The following is a 12,054-nucleotide window of genomic DNA, read 5'->3' as shown; positions in this document are numbered from 1 at the left end:
TATTTATTCGAAGGCATGTGTTAATTTCCTTTGAGCCCTTGCCCCAACTTTTATGGGTGTCATTTCCTGGCTTGGTGCCTGTGTGTCGTGATCCTCTCGGAAAGACAAAGGCGGCCGTGTTGCTCGCTTCCCATGGGTGTTGTGTTTGGTTAATTTTGAGAGCCTTCTCCGCCCTTGATTTCTCTTCTACTTTAATTCCGTACTTATTATTTGACTTCTTGTGATTATTTGATCTGATATCCCGGCTAGGAATTTTGTTTTGGAGCGAAATCGATGCCATAATTATTCTTTGATGCTTCGGCCCGGCCGTGTAGATATTCTTTAAAGGTAAATAATGTCAGTATTTATTAACAATGATGGGTCGCGATTCTGGTTCAGATTGTCGTCTGGTTTTCAATTGGAGTGAGGATGGATACTGTTTGCTTAATCTTTATGGTTAAGTTGGTAACTTGTGTATTTAACATGGTTCAAAGACCCATCTGTGCTTTTTGTCGTCGATGCTGTTTCCTTGTTAAGAATATAATTATCTCTTCCTCCGTGTCTCCTGGTTCTGCAACCCCCCGCCTGCAATTCCCCCCCTCCCTTGTTCCTCTTGTGTGAATTTAGGGGAGTTTTTTTTTATTACCTTATTGCCCCCCCTTTCATGTCCTCTTTCCTTTGAAATGAGGTATGCGCGCATCTGTGGAAGTGTGGGGGCCTCTGTGGAAGTGTGGGGGCGTGTTCGTTCCCACGTGGCCCCGTGTCTATTAAAAAAACAATATTATATATGATGGCAGAATAATCCTTAAAAAAAAAATAATATTAAAAAAAATAAAAAGGGGGTACATACACAACAGTCCGCCCGTTTGAAAATTATCAGGGGTCGATTTGGCCACTGGCGAATTTTCAAACAAAGTAATGCCCCCTCTTTATGTCATGAATCCCATCAGCCGCCCTTACTCTCGGCGGTTATTTCTTACGACGCGCGTGCACGTATTACCATCTTAACCTGGTTACATCTGAAATAAGCAAAGAAAATAAACAACACGTTAACATCGATATTGCGTTACATCGGTTCTCATACATCATAACTCCGGCGAATATTCATTTTTGTTTTTGTTAAATCCTGGTTACATTTGAATTAAGCAAAGAAAATAACAACACGTTAACATCGATATTGCGTTACATCGGTTCTCATCCCTCATAACTACGGCGAATATTCATTTTTGTTTTTGTTAAATCCTGGTTACATTTGAATTAAGCAAAGAAAATAACAACACGTTAACATCGATATTGCGTTACATCGGTTCTCATACATCATAACTCTGACGAACATTCATTTTTGTTTTGTTAAATCCTGGGAAACGCTAGGTAGCGGTTTCGAACGCATTTATGCGTTACCTTCCTCATGTTGCCTGGTTTACCACTTATCACTTTGATAATTTGATCACGGTTTTCGGGTTCGTTTTTGTAGTTTCCTCTCTCACTCTCTCGCGTCGTGGGAGTGTGTGGTGAAAAATTGTGCTGCACGTAACCAGAATTCGCGCACACGACCCATTTTGACACTTGGTTCGTGGCATTCGCTCTCTCTGCGATTACATGCACATTTGCCGAGTCAGTGTGTCGACTTAATTCTGTGCCTCGTAATGTTGCCCTCTTTGTTTTTACGAGTGTGTTAGATTCCAACACCATTCCTGATATGTCATGAACATTCGTCTCCATTTTAGCACTCCGATCCACATACATTTTGGTTTCCCTTGGATATTTTCCATTCAAAGGCTCACGCCTGCGCTCCTCAGGGCGTGTCTCTGTGTTCTCTCTTTGTCTCTGCTGTCTGCTATCCACCGTCCGATCACACTTTAATTCAGCCCTGTCACTTGCAGCCTGCTCAGGGTTTAACACCTCGGCGGGTGGGGCGCGTGTTGGCCGCTCGCTCGCACTCACTGTGGATGGTTCATCACGTATTTGGACCGCATTCTGTGTTATTCCTCTATTCCCTCTTGGTATAGCCGGTGGAGGAATTGGTCGGAATTGGATCGATTGTGTTTGACCTCCCATCCTGCGATTCTCCTGAATGTTCGCATCCATACCTCCGCGGTCTGTGTAACACCTTCCCGCTAGGTGGTTATCTTGCCATCTCTGTGCGTAATTTGAACCTTGCGTGTGTCGTGGGATGGGGTGTTGATATGGTTCTGCTCTGAACCTCTCCCTCCTGCGATTCTCGTACATTTTTGGCCAAGTATTTCTCCCATTTGGGTGCCACATTTTTCCTGGATTGTTACCTCGCCATCTTTGTGGGTAATTTTGATCTTGTGTGTGTCGTGGCATGGGGTGTTGATATGGTTCTGTTCTGAACCTCTCCCTCCTGCGATTCTCCTGAATGTTCGGCTTTGTGCCGCTCTCATTCTCGTGCCAACCTCTCTCTGGGTTATTTTGCCATGTGTGCGTGCGTTTCTGCTCCGTCCTGCATGGTGGGACTGCTCGGTGATTTTTATTCCTCTCTGAGAGGCTGGGTTCCTCATCCCTCTCCCTGTGTTCTGGATCCGAATTATGATTCTTAGCTCTGTATAACCATGCCATGTACGCCTTGCTCTCTATGCGGCGTAAGGATGCGGTTTCTGGATTCAAAACCATTCTCACCCTTTCTGTAATCTCTGGGCTCAAGGATTCAAAAAACATAATTTTGAACATTTTATCTCCTTCGTGGTATTGATTCACATCGCCTGCGTAATACGCTCTTTTAAATTGGACGAGGTAGTCACGTGGATCTTGGTCCATGCCCTGGGTCATCGATTTTACAGCATAAAACCCCTCAGTGAGTGTCGAATATTCTCCAAACTTCCGAATCACTGCCAGGCTCAGTTGTTTAAAATCATTTCTAACCTTGTGTGGTAGTGACTTTACCCATGGAATGGATTCTTTATGTAAGGTCCGTTTCAACAAACTCGCTTTTTCATCCCGTCTCCTCAGCCCTCTAATCATTGCCTCCTCTTCTACGGTTGCGATATGTGTGTGGATATCCATAGTCTTATTGTGGGGGTCAAAATCGGGAATTCTGACTAGAGCCTTGTCCATCAATTTAAGGGTTTTACTGGTGAATAGGTATTCCGAAAGTTGATCGCCGACAGCGTCATCATCAAACAAGTTATCATCAGGCAATCTGTCACTTTGGTCTGTGCTGTGTCGGGCGTGTTGCCATTTCCCTTCAGTTTTTGCCTCTGCCCTTAGTGGAGCATGTCCTGTCGACTTTACTTTAACATTTTTCCTCCCTCTCTCGAATTGTGAGGGTTTCCCTTTGTCAAGGATTTTTTGTTCGATATTCATGATTTTTGTGCGATCAATCCCTGGACTCTGTCCACGTACCCAAGAGTGTGATTTAATGTTACTTCCATATTTATTCTGTGGATTAACGTCTGTGAGTTTCGCTGGTGTCGCGAGCACTGAGTTCTCCTCCCTCTCGAGGGTGTGAGGACATTTCTCCTCGTTTACTAGAGGCGATTTCTCTCCCGTTTCCTTTCCAAAATTTTCCTCATTCCATAATCCCTGTCTGTATGCCTGTGTGGGAAGGCATGAGTCCTGTCCTGCCTTCTCTGCAGTTTTTGCATCGTGTTCGCCTTTGTTACATCTTATCCAGTCACTTAGTTTCCCTCGAGGTGTGTTCGTGTCATCGATATAGCTCCCTTCCCATATGTCTCTCTGACTGTACTGTTTTGTAACAGATTGGTCGGTACGTTTTAATACGAGTTCCCAGTATCCTGTAACCCATTCAAAAATTATTCTTAATCCCAGCATCTCAAGGTGTGGCGAAAGTAACTTTGACATTCCCTTTCAGAGTGCATATAAAACAATTATCTCACAGAGTGTAGTCAATTCGACTCGAGCTATCTGTTATTTTCCGATTCCGAGTGCGTACCTCTAACACCATTTATCACAGGATGCAATTGGTTTGATACGATATTATCTTGATTCCACTGTCTCTGTTTTAACCTGCTATTCTGGGTTTTAACCTTAGAGGGCGTTTTTTTGTTTTCCGCCCGTTCACAATTACCATGCAATGTTCGATCCTGATATTCTGGTTAACACGAAGTGATTCATTCCATCATCCATGCAAAACACTGTCTGCGAGAGATCCCGGACGACGCCCCCATTATGTTGTATGTGTTGGGTTATGAAATTTTGATGAAAATAATAAAAATTAATAATTTTCCGAAAAATGCGCAAATCGCATTAATTATGTTAATGTGTGTATTACTATGCATAAATTATGATAATGCGTGTTATTATATGCATAAATTATGATAATCACGGAGATAATCGTAGTAATTTATGCGGATGCTTGCGATTATGTTAATGTGTGCAGTTATGATAATTTGCTTAGTTTCGTTTATCCAGAGTTATCAATCAGGATAACACGATTATCATAGATTCATTTACCGATTATCCTAGTGTGTGTTATAATATTTTAGGTCTCCATTTTCATATCTCATCGCAGGATACAGCTCTTATGAATAAGATGGTTTTGCATGGACTTGGAAAGAACACTCAATATGCTTCTGTGTTAACAATTTTATTCTAACAAACACGTGACATTCTATCATGCAGGTCAAACATGCGTCAATAATTCATGGGCAAGATTATGCAATTAACTAATATGAACGACAAACTTATGCAGTTGTGAAATTATGCAATTATGCAATATGAATAACGAAACTCTTATGCATTTGACTAAAATGAATGAATAAACACTTATGCATTTGTGAAATTATGCAATTATGCAATATGAATAACGAAACTCTTATGCATTTGACTAAAATGAATGAATAAACACTTATGCATTTAACGAACTGAATGACTAAAAACACTTCTATCAATTGTAACCTCTACTTTTCCTACCAGGCATCTCATTAGTTCGCCCATGTATCGATCACAATCGGCGACTGGTCGAGTTTGAAAACAAGCATGACACACTTCCTATGGCGGTAATATAGCACTTATTATACCCAAGAGGCGAAAGTATATGTCAATAGATTCATCGGCAAGTATAAAAATCCTCTTAACGGAATGTTTGATACAATGGTGGGTGAGGGCGTGTGGGCGCGAGAGCGAATCTGGCTCTGTTTTAATTAATTCTTCGGCGAGATTCTGGGACAAAGGAAACTGGTTTGACAAGATTTTCTCTGTGTTTTCTTGAGTCTGTATGTGGGGAGCGATACGACCTCTGTTGTTTGTGCGAGCGGCAGCTGAGACTTTCTCCGCTGTGAGGTGAGCGGCGGCGCTCGTTCAGAAGACTTTGACTCTTTTTCTCCACGGCGGGATGACGAGTCGGTTTGGGTTGATGCTGGTCGATCTGGGTGTCGCTCGTTGTCGCTCGGTGTCGCACGGTGGCGCACGGTGGCGCACGTTCAGCGCAAAGTGGTGCACGGTGGCGCACGGTGGCGCAAGGTGGCGCAAGTTGGCGCTCGTTCAGCGATCTCCGCCTTTCCTGCGGGTTGTTCGCTGGTCGGCACTCTGACGAGGAGCGATGCTTCGTTCGTGGCAGGGTGGACGTTGGCGTCTTTGTTGGCTTCACTCGCAGCTCTGCGACTCAGGGTAGCGATTCTTCTCAGGTGATGCAGACCTCGGCTTGTAGCTACGCGTCGCTACTCCGCGACCCTCGTCATTCTGAATGACAGGAGCTTCTTCGTTGGCGGCGACGAGGAGAGATGGTTGTCGCCCTGGAGAACTCTGGTGGGGCCTTAGCCCGGAGACGAGATGAGATGTAGGCCAGAGCTCGTGAAGATCTGTGGTGGAGCCGAAGATGGGCTCGTAGCCCGGATGATATGTGTGTTGGAGCCGAAGCCCGGACGATATGCTTTGTATGGATTTTCCTTCGGTTTATATCGGAAAATTCCACTCGGCTTCCCGAGTTGTTCAAAAGCTGTGTCATAAAACCTTCCTGTGGGGGTGGACCATCTGCGTCCGTGTGTGTGTCCGTCCGTGTGTTTCGCGTGCGTGTTTGTCCGTGTGTTTCGCGTGCGTGTTTGTCCGTGTGTTTATTAGCTTTGAAGACACAGCTGTGTGTGTCGTTCTGGAAGAAAGGGGGTGGGGGTGGGGGCCTCGTGTCGGCTGCTTCAGAAGTTATCCATTAGCCAGACCGATGATTCGCGTTGAGTTAAAAAAAAAACATTCGAATCCATGTTTTGTTACTGAATAATATTTACACTATGGGGACCTCATTTGCCAGTAAAAATATGATAATTGGTTCTTTACCCTTCTATCTGGCAACAAAACTGACACCTTTTTGCAAGGAGTCATGTTTGCATAGACCACAATACCTGCAGTCATAATACAAACAAAAGAACATAACTCTGATAATGTGCACTGTCCTTGAAGTTGATTGGTCCACACCCGAGACAGCTTTCCTTCGAGCCTAGTCTCATATGGGTTGGACCAGATGACGCCAAAAGGCGTCATCTGTGCGCCTTTTGGCGTCATCTGGTCCAACCCATATGAGACTAGGCTCGAAGGAAAGCTGTCTCGGGTGTGGACCAATCAACTTCAAGGACAGTGCACATTATCAGAGTTATGTTCTTTTGTTTGTATTATGACTGCAGGTATTGTGGTCTATGCAAACATGACTCCTTGCAAAAAGGTGTCAGTTTTGTTGCCAGATAGAAGGGTAAAGAACCAATTATGAATAATATTTGTCGCGAAAACCTACGCGTTAAGCGAGCTTAACTATTCACTCCCTTGCTCTGGGATCACATCCTTTGTCTCACACAGCTTAAGTTGGTTTGGTTTGGAAGTTGAAATGCGACTTATTTGCTGCTTGGTTATGCCGAAACCGTGTTCACGATGTTTCATCGTGACCCGATCTCCCATGGAAATGTCATTTCCTGGCTTGTGCAATTTTTTCTGTCCGTGTTGTGGGAAGACAAAGGCGGTTGTTTCCACGGTGGGAGCACCCGGCGTATGCTTATTTATTCGAAGGCGTGTGTTAATTTCCTTTGAGCCCTTGCCCCAACTTTTATGGGTGTCATTTCCTGGCTTGGTGCCTGTGTGTCGTGATCCTCTCGGAAAGACAAAGGCGGCCGTGTTGCTCGCTTCCCATGGGTGTTGTGTTTGGTTAATTTTGAGAGCCTTCTCCGCCCTTGATTTCTCTTCTACTTTAATTCCGTACTTATTATTTGACTTCTTGTGATTATTTGATCTGATATCCCGGCTAGGAATTTTGTTTTGGAGCGAAATCGATGCCATAATTATTCTTTGATGCTTCGGCCCGGCCGTGTAGATATTCTTTAAAGGTAAATAATGTCAGTATTTATTAACAATGATGGGTCGCGATTCTGGTTCAGATTGTCGTCTGGTTTTCAATTGGAGTGAGGATGGATACTGTTTGCTTAATCTTTATGGTTAAGTTGGTAACTTGTGTATTTAACATGGTTCAAAGACCCATCTGTGCTTTTTGTCGTCGATGCTGTTTCCTTGTTAAGAATATAATTATCTCTTCCTCCGTGTCTCCTGGTTCTGCAACCCCCCGCCTGCAATTCCCCCCCTCCCTTGTTCCTCTTGTGTGAATTTAGGGGAGTTTTTTTTTATTACCTTATTGCCCCCCCTTTCATGTCCTCTTTCCTTTGAAATGAGGTATGCGCGCATCTGTGGAAGTGTGGGGGCCTCTGTGGAAGTGTGGGGGCGTGTTCGTTCCCACGTGGCCCTGTGTCTATTAAAAAAACAATATTATATATGATGGCAGAATAATCCTTAAAAAAAAAATAATATTAAAAAAAATAAAAAGGGGGTACATACACAACAGTAGGTTCAAATTAATAAAAATAAAATTAACAAAAACCACGACATTTCGATCACATCACAAGCGATTGTCATCAGGAAGAAAAAAAAATACAGGTAATGTCCGGAAATAATGGAATTATTCCAGTTGTCGTCATAAACCTGCAAGACTCGCTCTCCAGCTCTAGGCCAATATCTATCATGTCCTCGACTTCCAAGCTCATGGAATGTGCATGCTTGCCTGAGTTTCCCCCATTATTGACCCCTAGCTGCCCAACGAAAAATCCGTATTTCGAAGTGGCCGTAGCTATTGTGAACAGAAGGTAGCATTCAGCTTGAACAGAAAACCGATACAGCAATGATTGACCTCTGCAGCCTATGATACCGTTGGCGGCCAAAATCGAATGCCGTTCAACTATACACCTAATTGTCGCGATGGTCGGCAAATGTACTTTGAGGATACGCCTCACTGGTGAACACAGCCACGAGAGTTATGAACAACGACCTTCCTCAAGCTTGGTGCTAGCACCGCCACTATGTAACACATATGTAACCTGACATGTGCATCTTCTCGTAAGTTTGTATATACGCATGGCATATTATTGGTTCTTTTGGTAAAGTCACGTAGAAGGGAAATCATAAAATAATAACAATAAAACAATAAAATTGTCACGACGTTTTATTTTCATTATTTTATCATTTCCCTTCTGCGTGACTTTACCGAAAGAACCAAGAATATGAATCCCTGCAGTCACGAAAGCTTTAAATCGAAATTTATACACATGACATTAACTTTAAACTAAACTTTTTTTTATTTAACCTTGCCACACAGGTCACAACTTTCGAGACCATTGTCAATACTCTAACAGCTGATATAATTTTACTGGAGGCATATTTCCATAGTCGTAGACTGACCAAATCCTTCCAAAACCACCAAAAGCGGACTCTACCTGAATGATTGTTCAGCAGATGTGACTCTTGATGCATCCTTTTGTGGTAACCCAGTGTACTATGATCCCACTCCAAGATATCTAGGGATTATCATGGATAGATGCCTGACCTTTGAGCCCCTTACAGTATAAAACAGATATATGAAAAGACAAATTCAAACATCGTCTTGCTACAGAAACTTTTAAGAATGACCTCGGGCACCAGAAAATAGCTGTAAACTGCCGACCTGTCACTGATCTACTCAGTTGCAGAGCATTGCACCCCAACCTCGTGCGGGAGCTCAATACACAAAACTGCTAGATGTACAATTATCTACCACAATGGGTATCATCACTGGAATTCTGAAACCAACACCAATCTCCTGGATTGCTATTCTGGTAAAAATTCTGCCACCAAATATCCACAGAGACATGCACACTACAGTACATGAGTATTTCTATGTTTTATTTCAAACAACCGACCTATTAACCAAGACCTCAACAATGTACCTAGCTGCCGACTCAGGCTCCGATCCCCCTTCTGGGTTCGTGCTGTCACCATCCTAGAGTCTCATCCAGATTCGTAAGAACGCTGGCAAAGAGTGGAACGACGCGGACATCCAGAATAAACACCTTATTTGAGTTTAACAAGTAGGCTTTTGCGACAAATATCATCCATAATAGAGGTTTTTGGGTTAGATCGCGTAAATATATAAACGTAAACAGAACATGCCAATTCGTCACAAGTACCGCACACCAGTGTGTTGGTAAGCCAAGCCACAGCATTTACAATCTGAATACGTAGGGATGCTCAACCCACAGCAAACATGTTGACACTGTCCTAAATGACACGTGCAGAATTGTAACAGGGTACCTGGAGGCTACCTGTCCCTTACCTATATGCACTATCTGGCATAGCGCCCCCCTAACATCAGGAGGAGACTAGCGGGTGACCACGACCGGCAAGTCAGAGTGACACGTCCGTCTCTCATCGAGAAACAGCTTCTTGTGCTCCACTATGCCACTGACCGCATCACCAGAATCTGATAGAACTTCCCTCTGGCAAAAAGAATGGGAAAAATCAAGTGACAAAACTGCTGAATGGAGCCAGTGAGGAATCATCCACAGTGAGGAGCTCGCACATGGTTCCAATTACAAATAGCTCACATGGCGGAGCCTAAACAGACTGAGAGTGGGTTTCGGCAGATGCAACTCTCGCATGAAATCATGGCGCTTTTGCATAAGCGAACAATGTGCTTGTCAGGAGAAGCAAACCATAGATCTACTCCTGAGATGCCCTGCAGCACCATATCACAGCGACCATAGTAGCAATGTATCGTATCATCTGTAAATATACTGGTTTATTTTTTTACACCAATGTAGAGACACAGGACTGGGAGAAGAACACATCCTCAAAGTGACTGAGTGTGAAAATAATCACATTGATCTCCAGTTGTGATCTTGGGAGCACTAAATGGACAGAAAATTAGAAGAATAGCATGAAACAAAATGGAAAAAGAAAGTTAAGAAAAAGTATGGCGGGAGGAGATGATTAATGGAGGCAGAGGCCAGGTCAGAAACGAATGAACACAACTCTCCTTGTGTTCTTTTAGTGATCCATGCTACAGGTCCTTATTAATATCCATTCGCGTTCATCGAAGATGTGTTGTTCTTAAACTTGAGCAACTCGGGCTGACTGAGTCGATTCGAGTTAGCTATCCCATCAAAATAACATGTGTTGTCTCAAGGTCAAAAAGAACGTAAATAATGCAAATCAATATTCAGCTGTGAGTATAAACTGGCTGACACATTTGTATAATCTTAATTTGAAGCTTTCGTGACTGGAGTAATCTATACTCTTTGGTCCTTTCGGAAAAGTCACGTAGTTAAAAATAAAATTAAAAAATCACGACGTTTCGATTGAAACGTCGTGATTTGTTCGATCGAAACGTCGTGATTTGTTTGATTTTATTTCTAACTACGTGACTTTACCGAATGAACCAAATTTGTATAATGCGCCAATTAATTGTTCTGTGTTGTTTATAACCGGAGAGAGCTGTAAATAGCCAATTGTAACCCACTGCATACTTGTGGACATGTTCACAATAGTATTGGCATTTTTGTTCATTAGTTGATAAGTTAAGCAACATTAATGAGTGCACTTGTTTCTATGTTCGAATGCCTATGCTCCCCACCTTCACCAATCCGCAGGAATTGGAGTGGTGAAGTTTGAAAAAAGAAGCCCAAGAATTGATCTCATACCTGCCAAGGCCAGCTGTGAGGAGTGGCCTCACTACCACCTGCAATGCGATTATGTTGAGCAATCGCAGATAAACCACAAGTCTGAGCCGAGACGAATGCTGTGGAAAGAAAAGCATACGAATAATATAAACACTCCTGGTGAAATAATTTAACAGTTGCATGGAAAAAAAAACCTAGAATCCGAACTAATCTTACTGTAAGTAACACATGTGAATACCTTGATTCAGCAGGAAAGTGAAGATCAGGAGAGTGACCATGATTTCTTGATTGGGGTTTTCCGCACGCTGTCAAATGACCGACGCGCAGCCTATATATACATGGACATACAAGGAAGTAAAATGTATTCATGCGAAACATTTTGCATAGATAAAGGTTCTGCGGGCATGGTGTCACGGGTCTACGAGTCGTTAGTAGTAAAATTCCATCACTGCTCTAAAATTATTGCGTGTTTTTTGGAGTTGTGACAGAAATATACAAACAATTCATGAGCGCATTGTGTCATGAATAGTGACTTTCAATTGATTGCCATTGTTTTAAAATCTTTATTCAAATAAATGCACGAGTTAGTCTGTTAATTATTTCACATCTGTGACGTCACCCACACACCACGCACGCGTGTTGCTGTCGGCCTTTTCTGGCTCAGTGCCGGTGTGGGTTGGTGGTCGGTTGGTGGTGGCTGGAAGTTGCTTCCACTGACGGGAGGACCCCAACGTTACGAGGCGAGCCAATGGCGAGAAGGTCGCTCGATGTGTGAGCGCGTTGCCTTGTGTGGGTGGTTGAGCGGCTAGATGCAAAGCTTCAAATCAAGACGAGATGCAAGCTGACGATGGCGTTGTTACCCCCCTCACCCACCAGCCACCACCAAGGCACCGAAGCCACTGTTTGGCTTCGTCGTGGCACGAACGATTGGGTACCAATCCCAATCCACGGTCATCATTAACTCCTCCGTTGAGAATAATTACACGTGTGATTCCTTGCGTTAACGTACCGTGTCCAACCCATGCTGTTTTACTCCGTGTTATTGTACAGGGAAATTGAGTATTCATGATCATACGGCGTGCAGCCGTTTCAATACGGGCAACAGCAAAAAAGGACTTTGTCGGATGGAGGTTGAGAT

The 12,054-nt window shown here is 43.4% G+C and overlaps 1 protein-coding gene across 2 annotated transcripts in view; it reads right to left on the bottom strand.

Annotated features, from left to right (window-relative positions):
- The window catches only part of LOC133340924 (chymotrypsin-like elastase family member 2A), a 32,975-nt gene extending 21,689 nt beyond the window's left edge, over nt 1–11,286 (bottom strand). The window contains exons 1-2 of one of the 2 annotated variants that reach the window (XM_061549423.1): nt 11,155–11,286; nt 10,938–11,035 (exon numbers count right to left, since the gene is read on the bottom strand). In XM_061549423.1, coding sequence (XP_061405407.1) covers nt 10,938–11,035; nt 11,155–11,194 — 138 coding nt within the window. In that variant the 5' untranslated portion in view covers nt 11,195–11,286. The remainder of the gene's footprint in view (nt 1–10,937; nt 11,036–11,154) is intronic. The other variant, XM_061549424.1, reaches the window with a different exon arrangement.
- Between the last annotated feature and the right edge of the window lie 768 nt (nt 11,287–12,054).

The sequence above is a fragment of the Lethenteron reissneri genome, chromosome 10 (genome assembly GCF_015708825.2).
Source record: "Lethenteron reissneri isolate LAM-NWPU_2019-01 chromosome 10, ASM1570882v1, whole genome shotgun sequence".
In the NCBI taxonomy this organism is placed as follows: Eukaryota; Metazoa; Chordata; class Hyperoartia; order Petromyzontiformes; family Petromyzontidae; genus Lethenteron; species Lethenteron reissneri.
The sequence above is the reverse complement of the archived record's forward strand: the minus strand, read 5'-3'. Positions and strand labels throughout refer to the sequence as shown.